This window comes from Crotalus tigris, unplaced genomic scaffold (genome assembly GCF_016545835.1).
Source record: "Crotalus tigris isolate CLP2741 ecotype Arizona unplaced genomic scaffold, ASM1654583v1 scf7180000017550.10884619, whole genome shotgun sequence".
In the NCBI taxonomy this organism is placed as follows: domain Eukaryota; kingdom Metazoa; phylum Chordata; class Lepidosauria; order Squamata; family Viperidae; genus Crotalus; species Crotalus tigris.
The window spans coordinates 8380680-8406601 of NW_024096468.1; the positions used below are offsets into that span (position 1 = coordinate 8380680).

Here is a 25922-nt window from a genome sequence, read left to right on the forward strand (position 1 = left end):
AGCCCTAGGAGAAGGGCACCATCTCTGGGGGGGGGAAGTATTGTTCCAGAGAGGGGGGCACAATAGAAAAGACATGCTTCCTAGGTCCCACAGGATGGCAATGTTTGATGGAAAGGACTTGAAGACACCCACTCTTCTGAACTGTACTGGCCGGACAAGAAAAGTTGGAGACAAGCTATTTCATAGATATCATGTTTTCCTCTTCTGTTCTCTAGAGTAAGGGTGTCCAGCCTTGGCAACTTTAAGTCTTGTGGACTTCAACTCCCACAATTCCCCAGCCAGCATGACTAGCTGAGGAATCCTAGGAGTTGATGTCCACAGGTCTTAAAGTTGCCAAGGTTGGACACCTCTGTTCTAGACTAAACCTACTCAATAGCTCTAACCATTTCTCACATCCTTATTCTTTTTATTATTATTATTATTATTATTATTTTTAAATTTTACAATAAAAACCCCTTCCCCAATCCCTCCCAACCCACCCCAAAACCCTCCCCCGTTCTTCCCAGAGCTGAATACAGGCTTAACTAGATCTTAAAAGAAAATAAGTTTTAAACCCAAATAAACCTTAAGCAAATATAATTACACTCAATAAACAAATTGTAAAATACTTTAACTCCATTATATATAAAAAACAAAAAGAGGAAAAAAAAGAGAAAATAAAAAAATAAAAAATTAAAGAATAATAACAATTACACTTCTAAATAATTTCTAAATAAAAAAGAGAAAAAAAGAAAGAGAAAAAAATTAAAGAATAATAATAATTACACTTCTAAATAATATCTTAAACTTATATAAATTATTCAAAAGCTAGATAATATTTTCTTATATCATACTTATATTGTATAAAATTTATCTATCTTTTCCACACCAAAAGATACTTCTCTTGCGATTGATCTTTCAAGAAAGCCGAAATTTTTGCCATTTCCCACATCCTTATTCTTATAGACCAGGGGTAGGCAACCTTGGCTCTTTTATGACTCGTGGACTTCAACTCCCAGAATTCCTGAGCCAGCCGTGTTGAAGTTGAAGTCCATGAGTCATAAAAGAGCCAAGGTTGCCTACCCCTGTTATAGACCCTAGCATAATGGTTGCTTTCTTTTTTATTGTCAATGTTTTTCCTAAATACAATATGCAGAATTGGATGCAGTCTTCTCGATAGATTTGGTAGATGGTGAGTTCAAGTTCTGCCTTACCTAAGGAAACCACCTGTGTAACTTTAGGCCAGGCACTCTCTCTCAACCCAACCTACCTCACAGGGCTGTTGTGGTGGGAAAAATAGGAGGAGGGAGGTGTGTTGGGTATGTTCACAGCCTTGAGTTATTTGTAAAAATGATAAAGGCAGGATACACATAAAGAAATACATTTTCCCAAGAGCTTTGAATCTGTCTGTTTGTGAATTGCCTCATGAGCCCATTAATCTATTCTTTGGATTTTTACCGAAAGTGATACATATTTTAGACTGCTGGATCTCCTGCTAATTCAGCGATCTGAAACCCCATTAGGTTAAATTCCTTTGACTTGTCTCCATTTTAATCAGCAGCTAAAGCACTTGAGTTAATTGTTGTCATTGCTGTTGTCTTAGGCTTCCATAAAATCCACAATCAAAGTCAGAGTAAGTGTTTGCCAAATAGCGAAAGCTGGCATCCTGAAGGTGGGCAGCAAAAGAGAGCCAAATAAATAGATTGGAAAGAAAATAAACCATTAAGTGTGGCAGAGACTTTTGCTGCCTCCCAGGGGCCCTTGTAGAAGAAGGGGGTCAAAGACAGTCAAGATGGTGGTTGCCACTGCACAAAATCCCGTGTCTTCTTTAATGAATTTTGTATGTGTAAATGTTAATAAATATTGTATGTGCAAGATGCAAAATGCAAATAAAAAAGGAAAAGGGGCTTTAATCATGGGATTGCAATCACCCAGTTGACTTTTTAAATTCAAACCCTCCTCCCTCCCCTCACCCCCCCCCCCAACATGGATGCCTCCAACTTGAACAGTGTTGTGAGACAAGGCTTCAAAACTGGAAAGACTATTTTTTATGAACAGAGTTTGATAAAGGGTGTCATTCAAGCTGAGGCTACAGAAACAACATTGATGGTATGCAGAGGTGGGAAAGATGCAAATGACAGCAAGGAAAAGATCCTTAAATATGTTCCCATATCATGCTAAACTAGGTTAAACTGGATTCAGCATGGTGTGAAAACTGGTGGTATTTGCAAAGAGAAATCCCCCCCCAAAAAAAGGCAAGATGACTGTACAACTTTCCTATACAAGCCCCACCCCTTTGATTTGATATGCATCATAAAAAACCATGAAGTTGCAGCCACCATCTTGCCTGGTTTGATGTTCCCCCTATGCGTCATGAAGTACAAAGAATCAGAGCACAGATCGTCCAACACTCCTGAATTCCTGAACCTCGGGTGCTTGGCAACCAGACCATATTTACACTTGTTTGCAGTATCCCATAATCATGTAACTGTGTTTTACAACTGTTTTGCCACAAAACAGCAGTTATTTCTAGTTTTCAGCAACACCAATGCCCATAACAAGCCATTGGTTCACTTAAGCCATTGTGGCATTTCTTTAAGAGCCACCACAAAAAAAGATTGTAAAATTGTAAAATATGTGATTTTACAACCATCACAACATATGGCCCTAATGGGCAAGCTCCATTAAGTCAAGGATTACTTGTATTTATTTAGTCTACATGCTGAATATACACTGAGGGAGCATGGGTTGGAAGAAGTTGAGCATAGCAATGAAGATGGTTAGGGGACTGGAGGCTAAAACATACGAAGAATGGTTACAGGAACTGGGCATGGTTAGTCTAGTGAAGAGAAGGACCAGGGGAGACGTGATAGCAGTGTTCCAATATTTGAGTGGCTGTCACAGAGAGGAGGGGGTCAACCTATTTTCCAAAGCACCTGAAGGCCACACAAGGAATAATGGATGGAAACTGATCAAGGAGAGATTCAACCTAGAAATAAGGAAAAAAATTCTGACAGTGAAAACAATCAATCAGTGGAACAGTTTGCCTTCAGAAGTTGTGGGAGCTTCATCACTGGAAGCTTTCAAGAAAAGACTGGACTGTCATTTGTCAGAAATGGTGGGATCTCCTGCTTAGGCGGAGGGTTGGACTAGATGACCTATAAGGACCCTTCCAACTCTGTTCTTCTGTTATATTTTTTAAATGATGGAGGAAGAAACATCAATATTCTGTGTTATGCTGATGATACTACTCTGGTAGCTGAAGATACAAATGATCTGCGAGCTCTAATAATGAAAGCTGAGGAGCACAGCAAAAGTGTGACTGTGATTAAATATAAGGAACACCAAATTTATAACAACAGAGACAGCAACCAGAGCTCATAATGAAGATCTTGAAATGATGGATAGTTTTTGCTTTGGGAGGAATCCGCTATCATCACTAAAGGAACCTGGAGTGAAGAAACAGGCTGCAGACTAGTACTTTAGTTGTGAAGGCCTTGAAAGATATTCAGATGCCATGACAGAGAGATATACTTCTTGAGATTACAATAGACAGATAAGACAATAAATGAATGGATTGTAAAGCAATCAGTCCAGTGTTATTATTCAAGGCCCAAATGGCCAGGCTCATATTATCATATTTTGGAATCATAATGTAAAACTCCAGATTTCTTGAGAGGTCACTAATGCTAGGAAAGTTAGAACACAGAACATAGAATAATAGAGTTGGAAGGGACCTTGGAATTCTATACCATTTCAGACCAATGGCTGTCCAGTCTCTTTTTAAAAGCCTCCAGTGATGGAGCATCCAGAACTTCTGAAGGCAAGCTGTCCCACTGGTTTATTGTTCTCACCATCAGGAAATTTCTCCATAGTTCTAGGTTTCTTCTCTCCTTAGTTAATTTCCATCCATTTTTTCTCATCTTGCCTTTTGATGCAAATAGTTTGACCCCTCCTTGCCTTTGTAGGAGCCCCTCAAATATTGGAAGACTGCTATCATCTCTCCCCCAGTCCTTCTTTTGACTAGACAATTCCTGTAACTGTTCTACATATGTTTTAGCCTCCAGGCCCTTAATCATTCTTGTGGCTCTTCTTTGCACTCTTTCCAGAATCTCAATATCATTTTTAAATTGTGGTGACCAGAACTGGATGCAGTATTCCAAGTGTGGTCTTAGTAAGGCTTTGTAACTTCATGTGATCTTTGTTCTATCCCTCTATTAATGCCGCTTAGGATTGTGTTGGCTTTTTTTGGCTGCTGCCACCCACTATTGGCTCATATTTAAGTTAGAACAAAAGGGAAGAAAAGAAGAACCAGGAGCAAGATGGATGGACTCAAATGCAGCTACAATGGCTGTACTGTTGGGAGACCTTAAGGGCCACTTTGGAGAGACTCATCATCCCAGAGAAGATCTGTCTATCTAGTCACCAAGGATCTACACTGACCTGTTGATGCAAAATCATTACATCAATCTGGCTTTAAACCTTTGGTTCACATTTTGAACACATCACATTGTGAACCTCAGAGACTGAGCAGCGCAAGGCAAGAGGGTTTGATTAAAAACTGGATATTGTTTCACATGGGGAAAATAGGAGGATATGTTCACTGTCTTAAGTTATTTGTAAAAATAATAAAGGCAGGATATAAATAAATAAAAATAAATAAAAATATATTTAGAAGAAAATGCAGATCTAATTCATTTTCTACTTTATAGTATTTGTTTATTAAATTTATATACTACCCATCTTGCTAGCAAGCAACTACTTATAATATTCTTCATATTCATTTTCTTCATAGTTATCTTCCCCGCCCAATTCAGTTTCCCTGTTCTATGTTGCATTGCTTTACAACTGCTTGCTTCCTAACTGAAAACTCATTTTAACTTTTTTCTCAATGAAAGAAAAGCAATGCATACCTTCAACTATATTGAAATCACATATTCTATCTATCTATCTATATCTATCTATCTACATATACGTATATATACATATATACATATATACATGTATGTATGTATGTATGTATGTATGTATGTATACATACACACAGAGAGAGACCAGCAGGCTGTGAATTCTACATAGTTGGAATCAACACACAGGCATTCACACAAGGTAGAATTGAGATGCATCTCTGAAAGGGATAAAATAAAGTGGAGAGGGAGAATTTAAGACAGATAAATATCGCTGCATATCAAGAACAGGCCAATTACACCAACATAATTGTGTGCCATACTACCTACCTAGAACAATCAAGATTCAAAGAGCCATTTGCTTCAAACATCTGCCTCCAAAGCAGATCTGCACCTGCTATAAGCGGGGCCTATGATGAAATGATTATTTTTTTCAAGTTAGTCAAATATGCCCTTTCCTAGGAAATTTCACTGTATTCCTTCCCTCCTACCATCCATGACTCACTTTCCCCATAGTCTGTTCATATATCATGATTCCTAATCACACACAATTCTCAGTGGATTGCTTTAGAGTCTCCAACAGGCATTGTTTCTCATGTTTATTTTACAAATTGCATTATCTTTTGCAAATCTTCAGATTCCCCCAATCTTTATACACCATTGACACCATTTTGGCAGCATTATCGATTGTACTCATAGTATGAACACTTGAAATGGAAAGAATGAGATCCACTGTTGACATCAGCACTGATCCAAACAATGAGATGTGTTTGTGCATTAATCTCACCTTTGGGGAGATGATCTACACATTGAAAAAAAAAAAAAGATCAGAATGACAGCCACTCAAGACTCAGTTTGAATAGGAAGAGAGGCTGCCAGTGTCATTTTAAAACATTTATGAGGTTAAACAAAAGTTATTCCTTTCCACGTTTGAGGAAAAGAAATTGTGATTCAAGGTCTATGTTGTTGTGTTAAGATGAAATATACAGATGCTTGGAGCAAAGTACCTCTCTTGATCAGTCAGCTACACTGAACTCAATAGGTAAAGCTGTTTGACATCCTTGGATATGTTGTTGAGGCTGTGGCTCTCCAAGGACTTCTCAACCTGCTTTTCTGAGACCCAGTAGACTCTTTCTCAAGGATCCTTTGCCCCATTTCAATTTGAGAAAAGCTTCTGCATTTCCATAAACCACACCAAGAAACTACTGATGCTCCATCTGCAACTAATGACCTCTGGGGCGTTCATGCCTTTGTGCCCATTGCTATAGATACTAACATGGGTTTTCCAAAAATGCACTAGATTGGGAAGCCATAAAGCAATTGTGAATCTCTTCACTTACTTTACTAATACTTTCCAATATTTTTATCCAGTTCCTATGCCAGCTGTCAGCCGCCCCCCCTCCCCAGAGCAGAGAGAGACAGAGGCCTCTTTGAGTAATGTTTTCAGTAAGTAGGAATTTCTTTGATTAACGATACTAGTTCTTTGACATAACAAGCAAGTTCTCCATGGGAAATGTGGAGTCTGATAAGAACTGGTTCAAACCTTCTAAAGACAAGGACTATACATAGATTTGAACTCTACTAACTTGCAAAATTATTATGCCTCATTATAATGTAAACGCCACACCTACTGAATATGAGGATGAACATTAATAAGATCACACTAAAAGTTTTAAGGATGTTATGAAATGTTACACGATGCATATAGTGTTACTGTGCATGCTCTATCACAGATGAGTCAGATGATACTAAACAATAAAAGAGCTCATTCTAAATACAGCATGTCTGAACTGTATATAAAGTGATTCTGACTTTCTAAGTTGCTTCCAACTTCTTCTAGCCTACAATTCAAATCCAATTTGAATCCAAGCAAGGCACACTTGGTTAAAGGATAGTGGTGGGATTCAGCCGGTTTGCACCGGTTTGGTAGAACCGATAGCTAAATTTTGTTGAGTTCAGAGAACTGGCCAAACCCATGCTGCTTCTGGAAGTCCGTTCTAGGCCTTGAAGGCCTGGAGGAGGTCTCCTAGGCCTAGGATGGCCCACTGAAAATGGTTGGATGTCACTTCTGGAAGTCCATTCTAGGCCTCGGAGGCTCAGGCCTGCATCTACGCAGAGAACCGGATGTTCAGGTATTTGAATCCCACCACTGCTAAAGAATCTTGCAGACATTTATGGCTAACACTCCCAAAGACCAGGAAAGACACGTGGAATTACTTCTAAGCAGTTTCCTTCATTGTTCCATACCTTTAGACAGAATCTTGCCAAACCAAAGCAACTATTAGCATAACTATAGATGTACTCTGGGAATTGCTGGGGAGGAGCCCAACATTTAGGTTAAAAAAACCCTCTTTCTCCAGACCAAACTGTCCATGATTTGCTGCCTCTTTGCTCTCTGGAATGCAGACCTTCCACACCAGGAGATTCTAGGCAAGTAACAAGAAGATAAATATACCATAGCAAAAACAAAGAAAAACAGTGAAACACAGACTGCAAGAAGGTTAGCTAAGGACCATTGGTGCGCTCAATCCAGCAGGCTTTAATTTCTTTTTGAATTCTAAGTAGGGGCATACATATTTCTAGGAGGATAGTCTTCTAAGTGGGAAGTAGTGGCTGAAGCTCAGAAGGTCTGTTGCATAGTGCATACATTATGATCTCACAAGGATAGAAGAGCCTCATCAGATCTTCTCTGGATGCCTACACCAGATGGACAGATTGTCCCCAGGGGGTTCCTGAGCCCAACATTTTGGAATTTTAAACTAGGGGTTGACTGATATTAATGTGTCCCCAAACCAGAGAAGGAGGAGGGGGGAGGGGAGGAGGAGGAGAAGAAGGAGGAGAAGAAGAAGAAGAATAACAATAACAATAACAACAACAACAACAACAAGATTTACTTCATATTCTTTTACCTGCTCATAATCAGTATTACAATTATCATCACCATCACTATATTAGTATGGTCACACTTGGTGCACTGATCTTTGTGCAATAACTAGAAGATTCAGCATGGGTCCAAGTCTATTATTGGGAAAACACTCAGTATAAGCAGAAACCTAAGACCAAATCAAAATGGCATTTCAAACCAATGATTTTGCATGTAGCCATTGTTGCTGGAAAAAAATGAGATTAAAAAAAATATGACATCTTTTCACATTCCACATATCAAGCAATGGGAAGGGCAATCAGCTATTCTCTTGTATCTCTCTTCCAAGTATCTGCTGGTCATCAAGGCTTTGCAGATCACATGAAGTAGCTCTATCACTGAAACTAATTTGCTTTTAAGAGACCTGGATCAGAGGCAGACCACTCTGTCCTTAAACTTTGGCCCACCTTATCCCAATATCAAATAGTAGAATTGTTCCTCCTCTCTGGTAGAAAATCTCAGACTTACTTAGTTGGACGATAATCTGGTATGGTGCGGTCCAATGATATTTTCTCACTGAGATAGGAATTGTAGCCATATTTTTCGTGGGGTCCCTTGGCTTTTTCTTCCTCCTCTGGAGAAAGAGTGGCAGGCAAGCCACCTTTGCCACGACCACCGTAGCCTTCAATAAGCCCCAAGGATTTTGACAGACCTAGTAGAAAATCAAAGCAAAGAAGAGACAAACAAAAGAGTCAGTCTTGAAAGGAGACATTAGAAGCTAGAATATCCATCTTCCCTTGGAACAGATTAACAGCTGTAGAAAATCACCATCAGTGTATCATGACTGTATTGCTAGTCTATACAAAAAGGAAGGAAAGGGATCCTAGTTTATCCATCTTTTAAATGAACAAATAGAATATCAAACATAGAATAATAGAATTGGAAGGGACCTTGGAGGTCTTCTAATCTATCCCCCTGCTCAAACATGAGACCCTGTGCCTTTTCAGATAAATGCCTGTTCAATCTCTTCCTGAAAACCTCCAGTTATGGAGCAGCCACAGCTTCTGGAGATAAGCTGTTCTGCTGATTAATTGTTCTGTCAGGAAATTTCTCCCTAGTTCTAGATTGATCTCTCTTTAATAATCTTCCGCCTGTTATTTCATTTTCTGCCTTCAGATGCTGACCAGTTATGTACAGCCTTTATTTCTTAGCTTTAGTCCTCCTGATCGTACCAAGAGTTGTTTATTGCCACTGAAAAGATCCTCTACAACAGTGGTTCTCAACCTTTTTATACGGCGATGGTGGTCATAAGCAGGCGGCGCGCATGCGCGGTGCCGCCCCCTGCGCGGCACGCATGCGTGGCGGCGCCTCCTGTGCGGCACGCATGTGCGGCAGCGCCCCCTGCATGGCACGCATGCACGGCTCCACCCCCTGCGTGGTGTGCATGCGCGGCACCGTCCCCTGCTCCACCCCCTGCGCAGCGCGCATGTGCGGCGCCACCCCCTGCGCCGGCTGACGAAAAAATATGGCAGATCGTGTTGTTTGGTGACCCCCGTGAAATGGTTGTTCAACCCCAAATGGGGTCACGACCCACAGGTTGAGAACCGCTGCTCTACAAACAATCTCAGGAAAAGAAAGGTCTCTCTTAACTTTACTTTCTAAAATAAGTTTACTTGGAAATTATAAGAACTGAACAAGGGACCTTTTCTATGCATTATTAAACTATGCACAGTGATATTCAGAGGACATTGAAAGTCTAAGGCTAACATAACATCTCAAGGTGGCACAGTGGAAAGGATTTATTATATGAATCATTAATAAGCCTATTTCCTCCATTTGAGCTTGTGTCTGAGTCACAGGTAAGCTGAATTTTATTTAGCCTCTGAATCATAGCCAGTTAAATTTCCCATTACACCCTTCCATTTGAATCATAGTAAGACAAATTCCATCTAGGCCGACTCACAAATAAGTCAAATTCCCACCTAAACTCTCCATCATTAGCAGGCCAAATTCCCCATTTCCATCTAGCTTCTCAATCATGAGCCTGCTAGTTCCTGCTCCCCTGCCAATGGCAGGCCAATTGACTTTTTTATTCTAAAAAAAAAAAAAAAAGTAGGCAGCTGCCAAGTAAATATCCATTTTCTTAATCTGAACGGTGAATAAGCTAAACTGAATGCCCATTTAAAGGCCAATTTCAGCTTCCATTAAAGCACACACTGACACACGCACATTCAGACACAATGCTAGTCTCCGATCTTCTGGAAATAAAATGAATTTTCCTTTCACCTCTTAAAAGCAAAGCTGCAAGAGTGAATGTTCCCATCCAGAAGAGGGGAAAAAGAAATCCTTAACCCAAGCATGTCAGGAAAAGAGAGACAAAGTAATATTTTATGGCATGCTTCACTGTGCATTATAGAGAGCTGTAGCACCTGACATTTTTACATTTATTTTTAGGAGAGATTCACACCTCTCTCATTGTCAGGAGCTACTGAGCTCTCTGATGGATGGTTTTTATTCCTAGCCGTGATATTTATTTCCCCACCTTTATGGTTCAAGAGATTCAGGCCCCTTAGGCAGGTCTTTTGTGTGAAGCTTTATTTGAATAGATGGTGACCAAGAAACAAAAGAGTGTGACAAGCAAAACAGCTTAATTTGATGAGCCCTGGGTTCCATGTTGCCAAACCCAGTTTCCAAAGCTTCTCTTCTCCATTTAAATATGGATTGGAAACCATTCTACCATCATCCAGGGAGACAGGAGAGATTTGCTAATGATGCTCATACAGAAAAAAAAAAGGGAGATTCTAAATAAAAGACAAGTTGGAGAGATAAAATGTTAACAGATGGAGAGAATTAATCTTTAATAATTTAGTGTGTGGATATCACAGGTTCTACTGAAAGAAGTCAAGAATACAGTGTCCTGGAGGAACCAAATGAAGAAAAGATTTATCCAAGAAATGAGCTGAGCATAGTCTATTGTAAAAAAGAAAAAAATCTACAGTTCCTTAGGAGACATTATCTCTTTTTCTTCTAAAGGCAATAGCACTTAGACATATATACCAATCCATAGTGCTTCACAGTACTCTTTGAGCATTTTACAATATCAGCATATCGCCCCCAATATTCTGGGCCCTCATTTTACCAACCTCAAAAGGATGGAAGGCTGATTCAACCTTGAGCCAGTCAAAATTGAACTCCTGGCAGTGGGCAGAGTTAGCCTGCAATACTGCAGTCTAACCACTGTGCCCCTACAGTTCTCTGATTCTAGCCCAGAGGTAGGCAAACTTGGCTCTTTTATGAAATGTGGACTTCAACTCCCAGAATTCCTGAGCCAGCCATGCTGAGGAGAAATGGAGAGATTTCCATGCTGAGCCATGTCAGCTCAGGAATTCTGGGAGTTGAAGTCCATGAGTCATAAAAGAGCCAAGGTTGCCTACCCCTCTTCTAGTCCAACCCCCTGCTCAAGCAGGAGACCCTGTACCATCTCAGACAAGTGACTGTCTAGTCCAGGCGTAGGCAACCTTGGCTCTTTTATGAAACATGGACTTCAACTCCCAGAATCCCTGAGCCAGCCATGCTTTGGGAAGATCATAACTGAGAAGGGAAAAGATAACTCCCCATTTTGTGTCCATTAAGAGTTTGAAAATAATCCTTTCAATCTCAAGTTTAAGGAAGTAACTGCAACTTAGCTGCAGGCACAACAGTTAAGACCATATGTAGTTTGTCTATATGAGAACCCAGGAGATTTTATGTGGACTCAGTCCCAGAGATCCAGTATTATTTTTTTTCACCACAATAATCCATCAAATGTTTGTGTTGTTGTTAATTGCGAAGTCGTGTCCGACCCATCGCGACCCCATGGACAACATTCCTCCAGGTCTTCCTGTCCTCTACCATCTTCTGGAGTCCATTTAAATTCACACCTACTGCTTCAGTGACTCCATCCAGCCATCTCATTCTCTGTCGTCCCCTTCTTCTATTGCCCTCAACCTTTCCCACCATTAGGCTCTTCTCCAGTGAATCCTTCCTTCTCATTAGGTGGCCAAAGTACTTGAGTTTCAACTTCAGGATCTGGCCTTCTAAAGAGCAGTCGGGGTTGATCTCTTCTAGGACTGACCGGTTTGAACGCCTTGCAGTCCAAGGGACTCGCAGGAGTCTTCTCCAGCACCATAGTTCAAAGGCCTCAATTCTTTTGCGCTCAGCCTTTCTTATGGTCCAACTTTCACAGCCATACATTGCAACTGGGAAAACCATGGCCTGGACTATACGCACTTTTGTTGGCAGGGTGATGTCTCTGCTTTTTAGTATGCTGTCTAGATTTGCCATAGCTTTCCTCCCCAGGAGCAAGCGTCTTTTAATTTCTTGGCTGCAGTCCCCATCTGAGGTGATCTTGGAGCCCAGAAAAATAAAATCTGTCACTACCTCCATTTCTTCCCCATCTATTTGCCAGGAATTGAGAGGGCCGGATGCCATGATTTTGGTTTTCTTAATGTTGAGTTTCAAGCCAACTTTTGCACTCTCCTTCTTCACCCGCATCAAGAGGCTCTTTAGTTCCTCTTCACTTTCTGCCATTAGAGTGGTATCATCTGCATATCTTAGGTTGTTGATATTTCTCCCGGCAATCTTAATTCCAACTTTTGATTCATCTAGCCCTGCCTTTCTCATGATGTGCTCTGCATATAAGTTAAATAGGCAGGGCGACAGTATACAGCCTTGCCGGACTCCTTTTCCAATTTTGAACCAATCAGTGGTTCCGTGTTCGGTTCTCACTGTTGCTTCTTGACCCGCATATAGGTTTCTCAAGAGACAAATGAGATGGTCTGGTACTCCCATCTCTTTAAGAACTTGCCACAATTTGTTGTGATCCACACAATCAAAGGCTTTTGCATAGTCAATGAAGCAGAAGTAGATGTTTTTCTGGAACTCCCTAGCTTTCTCCATGATCCAGCGTATGTTGGCAATTTGATCTCTAGTTCCTCTGCCTCTTCGAAATCCTGCCTGTACTTCTGGTAGTTCTCGATCCACATACTGCTGGAGTCTAGCTTGTAGGATTTTAAGCATAACTTTACTAGCATGTGAAATGAGTGCAATGGTGCGATAGTTTGAACATTCTTTGGCATTGCCTTTCTTTGGAATTGGAATGTAAACTGACCTTTTCCAATCCTGTGGCCACTGTTGAGTTTTCCAAATTTGCTGGCAAATTGAGTGTAGCACTTTTACTGCATCGTCTTTTAAGATTTTGAATAGCTCAGCTGGAATACTGTCACCTCCACTAGCTTTGTTGTTGCTCAGATTTTCTAAGGCCCATTTCACTTCACATTCTAGGATGTCTGGTTCGAGGTCAATGACCATCTCATTGTGGTTATCTGGGATGTTAAGCTCATTCTTGTATAGTTCTTCTGTGTAGTTTTGCCATCTCTTCTTAATCTCTTCTGCCTCTGTTAGGTCTCTGCCATTTTGGTCCTTTATCATGCCCATCTTTGCATGAAACGTTCCCTTCATATCTCCAATTTTCTTGAAGAGATCTCTGGTCCTCCCTATTCTGTTGTTTTCTTCTATTTCTTTGCACTGTTCATTTAAGAAGGCATTCTTATCTCTTCTAGCTACTCTCTGGAATTCTGCATTCAATTGGGTGTATCTTTCTCTTTCTCCTTTGCCTTTCACTTCCCTTCTTTCCTCAGCTATTTGCAAAGCTTCCTCAGACAGCCATTTTGCTTTCTTGCATTTCTTTTTCTTTGGGATGGTTTTAGTTGCTACCTCTTGTACAATGTTGCGAACTTCCATCCATAGTTCTTCAGGCACTCTGTCTATCAGATCCAGTTCCTTAAATCTATTTGTCACCTCTACTGTATATTCATCAGGAATATGATTTAGTTCATACCTGAGTGGCCTAGTGCTTTTCCCTACTTTTTTCAATTTAAGCCTAAATTTTGCAACGAGAAGCTCATGATCTGAGCCACAGTCAGTTCCTACAAATGTTTGTAGAAGTCCTCAAAAAGGACCATTTCTAGTCCTCTAGCCTTTTTATGTTTTTAGCAACTGATCTTAGGAGGTGTCTTCCCACTAATACAGCAGGGGGCATATATCTGACATACTAACAAAACTGATAGGCTATTATCTCTGAATGTTAATACTGTTGGCCATCACTATATCTCGGGCAGTAAATTCCATAGTTCAACATTATTAAGTCCTCCTCTTCATATCTTTTACTTCTCACCTAACTTCTTCTTTGGATGACCCCAATTCTTCTATTATGAAAAGCAATGTTATCAAAATGTACATTAGCACAACTAGCATCTTGCTGCTTAGGTTCCCTAGCAACTAATATTCAAAGGTATATTACATTGAATGTTAGAGGAAATATTACTGTCATCCTAGCTAGTAATCATTTATACTCCACCTACTGCATGACATTCTAAGTTTTGCAATGCAATATTCTGCATAAAGGTTGCACAAACATGGGCACATAAAGTGGGAAAGTGCACAAACAATAGCATACTCATAAAACAATAATAAGAATGATGTTATAACTGAAAATATTGTTTGCAAAAAATATACAGGAAAAGAGTGCTCAAAGTATTTTTTAAAAGTATTTTGGGGAAAGATTTCTGTAGATGTATCCAAATGTTCATGCACATTCCATTCCCAAGAGATATTAATGAAGAAAGAACAGAGAAGGGGAAGGAGGGAAGGGGAAGAGGGAGGGAGGGAGGGAGGGAGGGAGAAAAGAGGGAAGGAAGGAAGGAAGGAAGGAAGGAAGGAAGGAAGGAAGGAAGGAAGGAAGGAAGGAAAGAAGATAATTGTATAGAATGTAGATGGCTTCCCTCCAGAAGCTGTGGGTGCTCCAACACTGGACGTTTTTAAGAAGAGACTGGACAACCATTTATCTAAAATTGTATAGGGTTTCCTGCCTGAGCAGGGGGTTGGACTAGAAGACCTCCAAGGTCCCTTCCAACTCTGTTATTCTGTTACAAACAAAACAAGGAATGGTTAAGTTTAATAATTAAAAAAAATCTTCTGGAAGTGAGTAAAAAAAGATAAAAAGACGGTTCCAGCAGAGTGGATGAAATTAAAAATGGGAATCATAATGATATTTTGACAATTAGAATGGAAATGAATGCCATAAATGTTAATGTTTTAAAAAAATATGAAATGGAAGTCACAGATGCAGTGAGAATGGAGGGAACACCATGTAGATATTAAAACTGGGGAAATATTAAAATATAAATGTGGTTTCATATGGAGACTGTATGACTTGCTTATAATATCGGTATGAAAAAGAGCATCTTTGTTAGACAAACGAAGAACACCACTATTTTCTCCTTACACAAAGGGAAAGATTAAAAAGTTGAATATGAAAATTAAAAAAAAAGGTTTAGATTGCTTAGTAGTGCACCTTGAGAAGGCATTTGACACAACTGTGATTGAAACAGTATCAATTTTGGGGGAATAAAGCTTTATGCTAGGCAGGGTGTGGGTGGACCATGTTTTTTTTTTCTCTTTAGTTGGTTACTGGGGAATGTATGAATCCGAGAAACAATTTATTGTTCATCTTTGATATAAAGGAAGATACAATAAAGTGAATAGTATGAATCATGGGGTGTTTTACATGAAGATTGATGTATCTGATGAAAATAGTACAATGTAAGAAATCCTATAGGAAAATAAGGAAATTCTTAGTCAATGGTTACACTGTGGGCAGGGAATAACAGAATAACAAAATTGGAAGGGACCTTGGAGATCTTCTAGTCCAGTGGTTCTCAACCTGTGGGTTGGGACCCCATTTGGGGTCAAACGACCATTTCACGCAAACAGCACAGTCCGCCATTTTTTCCCCCTTTTCCTTAGCTGTGCTACTCCCTTTTATTCTATTGGCTTTTGAAAGCCAATAAAATAGACTCTCTCTCTTTCAAAAGCCAATAGGAATTGTCCAGGCTGTCTCTGCCCTGCTGAGCCTGCCAAAAGTCCCATTCTGCAAATGGTGCTGGACCGGTTGAGTCCTCGACTTACGACCAGTTGAGGGTCATGGCATTAAAAAGGTTGAGAACCACTGTTCTAGTCCAACCCTCTGCTCAAGCATCTTATACCATTCCAGGCAAGTGGCGGTCCAGTCTCTTCTTAAAAACCTCCAGCGATGGGGCAAGCTAAGGAAGTGTAATATTCCCTTAGAAAGCCAGTTGGTGTAATGGTTAAAGGTATTAGAATAGAAGCTAGAAGACTATAAGTTCCAATCCTACTTTAACAGAGAGGACTTAGTTAAGTGACTTTGGATCAGTCACTCTCAGAACAGATGCAATGGCAAAACACTTCCCAAAACATTGCCAAGAAAATTATACAGTTGCCAGGAGTCAAGGCTGACCTAAAGTACTGCCTGCCAAACCTTTAGATATTTAATGCTTTACATATCTAAAGGTTTGTGTGATAAAACAAGAAGAGGTCACTCAATGGATATGGACTGAACCCAAAGAGATGGATTAAGTATGCTTAAGTAGTTTGGTCTTATAGATTGTAGCAGTAAAAGGCACCCTCCACAAAGATGAAGGCTGCATTCACTAGGTATGAGATTTCCCCCTCCCCTTATAGAGATCAGCTCCTCCATATACGTGAAGTGACTAATGCAGATCTGGGCATTTCATGGCTCATGGGCCACATCCAGCCCTTTGGCTGTCCCTGTCCAGCCCACAGCATTGGCAATATTGGCATTGGGGACAGGATGTTGGTAGTGGAGTGGTGTTGGCAGGGTGGTGGGGCATCAGCAGCATCAATGGGGTGGTGGTGGCAAGCAGCGGTAGCCCTTCACAACAGTTCTAGTTTCTCATGTGGTCTCTTGGGAAAATTAATTGTCCACCTCTGGATAATGTGTCCTTATAAGAAAACATTCACAGAAAGCCAAATTGACCCTGAGTAGTGACAAGGAGAAGAATCAGTAAACCAAATTGTTTATATTTTACTGACCATATCTCAAAACAGTATAGCTAGCAGGCTGACCTAGTAGGCAAATTAAATAGCAAGAAGGTCACCCAGATGGATTTATATAAAACTGTCCAATGTCATGCTGTAATGCATACTATGTCTACCTTCTCTTTGTCTTGGCTTTGCAATGTAGTGGGCCAAAGATATATAATAGCATTTATAGCAATAGCACTTAGACTTATATATGCTTCATAGTGCTTTACAGCACTCTCTAAGCAGTTTATAGAGTCAGCATGTTGCCCCAATGGGTCCTCATTTTAGAAACCTCAAAAGGATGGAAGGCTGAGTCAACCTTGAGTTGGTCAGGTTCGAACTGCTGGCAGTCGGCAGAATTAGCCTGCAATACCTCATTCTAACCACTGCTCCACCAGATCTCCTATAAGCTGTGGTTCTGCTTTTGCTCAGGGCTGCCCAACAAGCTGCTACTGCTTTGCTGGAAACTCAGAGTACACTATAAATGTTTCCATGCTTAAAACATTCATGTTGTGTCTTCAAAGTTATTTGGTTGCTTTAGGGTTTGACCATAACAAAAGAAATAACAAATGAGAGTCAAACTGCAAAATTAGTTTATGAAGGAAGAGTTAATGTGTCCAGAGGAACTTGAAAATTAAGAAAACTATAGTTAATTAGATTCTGAGTAGAATCTGCCAAAGAGTTGAAAAAAATGACAGAACAAAAAGACAATGCATGAAGCAATGAATGGACTGAAGTAAACAAGGATGTTTTACAAGGATAAAAAGGTATGAAGAAGTATAATGGATAGTGATGGACAGCATTTGTAAGCTGAGGTCATTATATTTGTTTCCTTTTTCCTTATCTCATGCCTTTAATGTATTTGGCTTATTGTTTCTTACATTTTAATGCATTTGGCATAACATTCTTTGCTCCAAAAGAGAATAGTATGATGAAAATGTATGTATGTAAAATTGTTTGCTTGTAGAGGACTTTTGGAAATTTGACCAAGGTCAAAATTCAGTCCTAAGATCACTGGTTGCCTACTCCATCCTATGAATTATTGTGTGTGAGTTGGGAGGCCATATAAATTTAATAAATAAATTAAATAAATCAGTTTTTGGGCCCATTCATCCACTGCCCTCCTTTATCTCTGTAACATTTCTCCAAAGCCTACTTGATAATTGTTCAAAATGAAGCCATCTACTAACTCTTGAAATCTGTGCTCTAAATTCAATAAATTACGCTAAATGAATAATCACACTTCAGCGGAAACAGCTGCAGTGCATCACATATGATGCAGTGTTGTGCATCACATACGATTCAAAGGTAGCATATAATAAAGTGGTTCTGTTTAAAGAGAGGCCACCTCCTCTCTTTCCCCTGCCCCCCATTATCTCCATGTCACCTAAAGCGATTGTCATAAAAATGAGAGCTATCTCATGCACCATGTGACAAGTCTGCTTGATGTATTTCCATTCTTTGCAGCCCATCTTCGTTCTTTGCAGGTCTCCTTCCTCACTCACCGCTAACGCAGCTTGTCGGAAAAGATTTGCCAAGACTGCAAAGTAAGGGTAGTACATTTAACTGCCCAACTTTACGTTTGACTGAAACAAAAAAGAGCAGGCTTAAAACCAACTGACAAGATGCCTTTGCAGAACCAGCCTTGAGAAGGAGAACTGATCATTAAGGCTGGCATCAAGGAAAATATCTAAAGCATCAGTAATTTCACTCACTCAGGTGAGAAGTCATGTGAACTCCTTTCTTTTCACTCCCTAGAATCATCTGAAAATCCAGGGAGGCTTTTTTTAAAAAAGTTTTTATTTTCCATTTTTCATTACACTCATACAAAATACTTCAGATAAAGAGTAAAATAAATTTATACACACAACTTTCGGTATTGCTCACTCATTTCTCCCCAAACCGCATCCTCCCTCTGATTTCCTCCCTTACTTCCCTCTTCCTCCCTCTTCTTCCTCACCACTCTCCTCCTCTCCTCTTTCTCCTCCACCTTCCTACTTGCTTGTCCCCTTCCTCCTACCTTCTCATCCCACTCCGGATGCAGTCCAGGGAAAATGCCCAAGCAATTCCTCTCTCCAAATTACAACATCAATATTATATACAATAAAACTATTTCTACTTATCTGACCTATTTAACCTCCAACCCACCCTCCCCCCACCCCCTCCCCCGACCCCGACTTCCCAGAGCCAAGTACAGGGTTATACAAACATATTAAACATAATCTACTTAACTTTACTAGTTATACAATAACCAAAATCATACTAACCCTTAACTCCCTTCAAACTTTAACATCATAATTTTATAAGCAAATCCATTATTCATAAGATAAATGAAACTTTGTAGTTCCATATTTCTTCTGAACATATTCTATCCATGTTTTGAAACCCCTTCAGCACACAGAAGGAAATAAGATGAAGGTTTATGGCCTGATAATAGACACTATCTTCCAACAAAATAAAAGGAAATAGTTTTTGCAAAGAGAAGAGGCAAATCAACAACACGGAACAGACTCTGCTAAAAAAAAAGCCCAGTTGGAAGTGCTATTTTTGTTGAGTTACTTATTAGAAGCATTTTGGGGGGTCAAAATTCTTCAGAAGCAGATCGCCATTAATAATTTCTTCCTAGAGTGGAGATGGAATGATGGGCCAAAGTCACCTACCTGGCACTTTTGTTTTTAGCATTCTTCATTCTTATTACCATTAATAATTTCTTCCTAAAGTTGAGACATAATAATAGCCCAAAGTCACCTACCTGGCTTTATACCTAAAGCAGGACCAGAACTCACAACCTCGCCACTTATAGTCCAGCACCTTGATCACCAAATCAAACTAATAGACATTTTTGTTTTGTTTTGTTCCTCCAGTCAGTGTGGATTGCCTAGACAACTCCCTGAAGTTTTCTTCTGAAGTTTCAGAAGTGGTTTACTACTACCTCTTTTCCTAGGGCTGAGAGAGAGAGAGAGAGAGAGAGAGAGAGAGAGAGAGAGAGAGAGAGAGAGAGAGAGAGAGAGAGAGACTAGCCCAAAGTTATCCACCTGGCTTCATGCCTAAGAATTCCCATTCTCCCAGCTTCTGGCCTACTGCATCAAACTGTCTCTCGGGATTCTAATACACTACATAAAATATTTCTATGACAAATTAATAGAAAATAAAGAAGTGAACATTTTGCATTCAAAGGCAAAAAGGATTCAAAGGCTTCACATATAGTTGTTCCTGTGGAGCATATATGGGTGTTTTGTGGCCAGAAACTCAATAAAGCTGCAATGTCTTTTCCTGAGCTCATGTCAAATAACTTCAAAAATGATATACCTGCTTTAATGAGTTGCCAACAAGTGTGAACTTTACGAGTGCTCTGAAACTCCTTTTCCCCTTTAAATACAAAATTCTGCCCAAACCTAAGAGAAAACATTTGGGAGGAATAAAGAATCACAGCATAGGAGTACCTTGTCTTGGTGAATTGTTATTCTTTTTTTCCCCTAAAATAAAATATTTCATTTGGGCTTTGCCTTTAAATCTGTCCATTTCCAGCCCAATTTTTCAGAAACAAAGCAGCAAGTAAAATTCTTGGAAAACAAAATGGTGGGTTTTTTTTCCCCAGAAGAAAAAATAGGAGCCATCTACAACATACAGTATAAAAACTGTAACAGCCACTATGTAGGACAAACATACCAAGATTAACACTAAAACAACAATGTCTATAGAGATTTTTAGTCATCCAGGTCATAGTTGTCCCAAAGATGCTTTTTTCACAAGGCAACTGGACATTCTTGTTTTTTTCTTTGAAGATGTTTTGCTTCTCATCCAAGAAGCTTCTTCAGCTCTGAGTGGATGGTGGAGAATGGACGGATTTATAACCCTTGCAGACAGCTGGTCATTTGCATTCTTTTAGAGAGTCATTGAGGTCACCTGGAAGTTTATCTGTGTTGTCAGGTTCACCTGAGTAGTGTAAATATGTGTGGAGCCTTCTTGGAACTGTTGAAAGGACTCTGTTGTAGATTGTTGACAAGATTCAGGACAAGATAAGACAAGATTCAGCAGTCCATCTGCATTTAAAAGGCAAAGGCCATTCTTTCGAAGACTCTACATTTTGGACAGAGAGGATCTCTGGTTTGAAAGAGAGGTCAAAGAGGCCATCTCTGTCAAAATTGAACAGAGGGGAACAGAGGGGAAGGGATATGACATCTATCTCCATTCTACAACACAGTCCTTTCAACAATTCCAAGAAGACTCCACACCCATTTGCGCTACTCAGGTGACCCTGAAGACACAGATAAGCCTCCAGGTAGCTTTAACAACTCACTAAAAGAATGCAAATGAACAGCTGTCTGCAAGAAGTATAAATCCTTCCATTCCCACCATCCAGTCAGAGCTGAAGAAGCTTCTTGGATGAGAAGCAAAACATCTTCAAAGAAAAAACAAGGAAGTCCAATTGCCTCATAAAAAAACATCTTTGGGACAACTAAACCAATAATCAAGAAGTAAAAAAAAAAATACCCCAACTGAGAAATTACCAATGCAGACAAACCAAGTAACAGTAAACAACAGCCTAATCAAAGAACCACAAAGAACACTCCCATCAACTCTGATAGGGCAACCCACTAGTGTATAAAAATAAGAGCAACTCCTGCTCCCTTCTAGCACTGATGATGTTCCCTAGACAGGTAATGAAACAAGAAAACCACCAAGCTCAGAGAGCTTCAAGGGCCCCACAAAATACTTATTTTTCTGTTTATGCTGCCAGTTTTTATGTATCGAGTTTTCACATCTCCAATCTGCCACTGATTCGTAGAAAATGCTCTCTTTAGTAATGTTGACCAACATCTATTTTAACCTGCTGAGATATTCTTCAGCCTGCAGTGCACATTAAGATGCACCCATCCCTGAACCCCTTAAGCTAAGACTGTTTGCAGAGGAGCTTAAGCCAAAAGTACTCTCACTTTCCAGCCTGCCCATGTTAGCTCATAAAATGCTGATCAAGTCAGTTCAGCTATAAAATGAGGACGAAATCAAGTCTTCAGGCATCTACCCATCACTTGTGGATGAACTGTGGATGAACTGTGGCAAAATGGGAAGCTGGGAGGATGTGTTTATTTCAACAAGATCTAATTGCAAATATCTGAAAAATTGCTGGAAGTGAAAAGGGGATTTAAAAAAAAGCAAATGTATATTTTCCAACAGCTGAATTGCCACCAGTGAAATGTAAATTAAAAAGAAACCATCTACCTCACCTTATTTTCTTAGGCCAAGCGAAAAATAAGACTTCTAACTTGATGAATTTTAAAACTGCAATATCAAAAGTCTAGATTTGTATTTCCCAGTTCTTTTTAAAAGCCAGGAGTTCCCTTGAAAGGAAACAATCAAGATTTGGTTTCAAACATTTCAGCCATTTATCTGAAATGGTATAGGGTTTCCTGACTGAGCAGAGGGTTGGACTAGATGACCTCCAAGGTCCCTTCCAACTATTATTATTATCGATCATCGCACAGTCAGCCAGATGTTCAGACTGGATTTGGCATTTTGTCTACCTATCGAGTCCTTACCCAGGACCTGGGATAGGCAGATGTGGATGTTTGATGGTATTACAGATATCGTCGCAGGATGGAAGCAGTTCCTAATAAGGCCGCCTTTTGCAATTGACTAATAGCGAATTTGTCAATGCCAATGGTGTTCAAGTGGTGCTCCAGTTGTTTTGGGATTGCACCCAAGGAGCCTATGACTATTGGTACTACCCTTGCTTGCTTTTGCCACAGTCTTTCTATTTCTATTTGTAGGTCTTTGTATTTTGTTATCTTCTCCAGTTCTTTCTCTTCTATTCTGCTGTCTCCAGGCACTGCCACATCCACTATCCAGACTTTTTTGTCTTTCTTATCGACAATTGTTAAGTCTGGGGTGTTATGTTGCAGGTGCTTGTCTGTTTGAATTCTGAAGTCCCAGAGCAGTTTAATTTTATCATTTTCTATGACTTTCTCTATTTTATGATCCCACCAGTTTTTGCTTACAGGCAAATGATATTTTTTGCAGATCTTCCAATGCACCATTGTTGCTACTTTGTCATGCCGCTGCTTGTAATCAGTTTGTGCAATCTTCTTGCAACAGCTTACCAAGTGGTCCACTGTTTCTTCAGCTTCTTTGCATAGGCGGCACTTACTGTCTGTTGCTGTCTTCTCAATTTTGACTTTGTATGCATTTGTCCTTAAGGCTTGGTCTTGTGCAGCCAGAATTAGTCCCTCGGTCTCTTTCTTCAATTTTCCTGCTCTTAGCCATTGCCAGGTTTTATTATTATCTGCTTTCCCAGCTATTTTTTTCATGTATTGGCCATGTAGTGCTTTGTCTTCCCATGCCTCTATTCTGTTCTTCATTTGGTCTTTCTTGTAGGCCAGTTTGGTCTCTCCAGTAGTTAGTAAGCCTTCCTGATATACTAATTTCAGTGCATCTTCATCATTGTTCTTCAGATATTCTTCCAAAGCCATTTTTTCTTCTTCAACCATCTGATGTACTTGTAGCATTCCACGCCCACCTATTTGCCTTGGTAGATAAAGTCTATCAATGTCACTGCGTGGATGAAGGGCATGATTCATTGTCATTATTTTTCTGGTCTGCCTATCCATTGCTTTTAGTTCTGCTTGAGTCCAGTCCACTATTCCAGCTGTGTACCTAATGACTGGGATTGCCCAGGTGTTGATTGCCTTTATGGTATTTCCTCCATTGAGTTTGGATTTTAAGATCTTCTTCACTCTCTTGATGTATTCACCTCTAATCTTTTTCTTGACTTCAGTGTGCTTGATGTTGTCAGCTTGAAGGATACCCAAGTATTTGTAGTACTCTTCCTCATCCAGACTCTTAATGTTATTTTCGTGGGGCATCTTGATTCCTTCAGTTTTCATTATTTTTCCTTGTTTGATAGTAAGTGTGGCACATTTGTCCAAGCCAAACTCCATTACAATATCTTGGCTATATATACGGACAGTGTTGAGCAGCGATTCTATTTCAGATGATGTTTTTCCATACAGCTTCAGATCATCCATGTAAAGGAGGTGGGATAGTCTGGCAGATGTTTTTGATGTTTGATAGCCATGTCCTGAGTTATTCAGTATTGTTGACAGAGGAAACAGTGCAATAACAAATAGTAATGGTGATAATGAATCTCCTTGAAATATTCCTCTCTTGATATTAACCTCTCCCAGCCTCTCACCATTGATCTGCAACTGTGTCTTCCATTGTGCCATCGATCTTTGCACAAATTTTCTGATGTTTCTACTGACTCCTGTTATTTCTAGGCACTTTATTATCCAATCATGTGGCAGAGAGTCAAATGCCTTTTTGTAGTCAATCCATGCCACATTCAGGTTGGTCTTCCTTCTCTTGCAGTTTTCCAAGATCATTTTGTCTATTAGGAGTTGATCTTTTGTTCCTCTGCTATTGGGGCGGTTTCCTTTCTGCTCAGGTGGAAAGAGATTGTTTTCAACTAGATGCTGTTGCACTGCATCAGCTACTACACCAGTTAGTAATTTGAAAGTTGTTGGTAAGCAGGTAATTGGCCTGTAGTTACCTGGTGTTGCCCCTTTTGCTGGATTTTTCATTATTAGGTAGGTTTTCCCAGTTGTTAGCCACTTTTCAATTTCTCCTCCTTGTAGTATATTGTTGAACTGTTTGGCAATGAGTGGGTGTATAACAGTTAGATGTTTCAACCAAAACCCATGCAGTTCATCTTCACCTGGTGCTGACCAATTTTTGATTTTCTTTGCTCTTTTTTCTACCATTTTTGTTGTTATTACTAGTTCTTTCATTTCAACTTCTGTTTTATTTGCATCCACCTCTTTTAACCAAGCCGCATCCTTGTTGTATTTCTTTGGGTTATCCCATATCTGCTTCCAGAACTGCACTGTTTCTTCCTTGTCAGGTACTGACTGATTCCTTGCAGTTTCTCCATTGATGGATTGGTAGAAACGTTTCTGATTGGATTGAAATTGGAGGTTCTGCCTATAGTTTGCAATTCGAGCTTCATATCTACTGATTTTCCTGGCTATAGCTGTTATTTGTTGCTTTATTATTTCCAGTGCTTCCTTGATCTTCCTTGTTTCTAAGTGGTATTTCTTGATTAGGTATTCTTTGGTCTTCTTGTTCTTCAGCTTCTTTTCTTTCATCTGTTCTAGCTTGCTTGCATGTGATCTTAACTTGCTGATCTTATTTTCTAGTCTAACCTTCCATTTTTCTGGTGCACTGTTTGTTTGTTTTTCTTCTTTGTTGATTTTGCACCCCAGGTATTCTGTTATAACTGCAGCTGTGCTGTACATTAGTTGGTTTGTTTCTTGCAATGAATTGGTGCTTATACTTGATATTGCAATATTTGCATCTTTTAATGCTTGTGCTAGCTGTTTCTTTGGAACAAGCTTCAATGCAGGTAGCCTTATTCTGTTGTTTTTGTGCTGTTCTAGATGCTCAGTTATTCTTTGTTTCAATTCTTTTATTTCTTTAGTTAGAGGGTTTTGTTCTTCCTGAGGTAGAGGTGCCTGGTTTCCAAATGAGAACAGTTGTATATCTCTGCTAGATTCCTTCACTGCCAACTCCCCCTGGTTTGCCTCTACATTCTGAATTACTTCTGGTAAGGCTTTGATTTCTTTGCCCTGGGTAAACCTTTGCAGTTCGTCCAATTCTGTTTCTGTGAATACTTTATTTCGTGTTATAAATCGGCGTTGATCTGCTAGTCTCTGTTCTGTTATTTCTGATTCTGGATGTTGTTCTTTCCAGAACTGGTGCATTCGTTTTAGATATCCTCTTCTTGTTGGACTTGATCTGTAGTAACAGATCATTATTTCTTTGTTTTCCATCACTGTGTATCTGCGACGGGTAAACACCTTTTCTTCCAGTAGTTCTGCAGCTGCTGGCCCTGGTTGCTCAGCCAACAGTCCTGAGTCCTGTAACCCATTTTTCACCAGATATCCAGGAACTCCAATATCTAGCGCGGACCTTGTTAACCCAGGCGACGTCCGAGCCGGTATGGCATTCTGAAATTTACGTCTCACCATATTTTTTATGGGAGAGACACTCTTTGTCTGACTCCTCTGATGAGACCTGTCCAGTATGGTTGAACCTATTATTATTATTATTATTATTATTATTATTATTATTATTATTATTATTATTATTATTATTATTATTGTTAATCATTGCACAGTCAGCCAGATGTTCAGACTGGATTTGGCATTTTTGTCTACCTATCGAGTCCTTCC

At 39.7% G+C, this 25922-nt stretch overlaps 1 protein-coding gene across 2 annotated transcripts in view; it reads right to left on the minus strand.

Annotated features, from left to right (window-relative positions):
* GALNT17 (polypeptide N-acetylgalactosaminyltransferase 17) overlaps positions 1–25922 on the minus strand; it is a 305974-nt gene that overhangs the window by 185556 nt on the left and 94496 nt on the right. For both annotated transcript variants that reach the window (XM_039342017.1, XM_039342008.1), the window contains exon 2: positions 8278–8461. In XM_039342017.1, coding sequence (XP_039197951.1) covers positions 8278–8461 — 184 coding nt within the window. The remainder of the gene's footprint in view (positions 1–8277; positions 8462–25922) is intronic.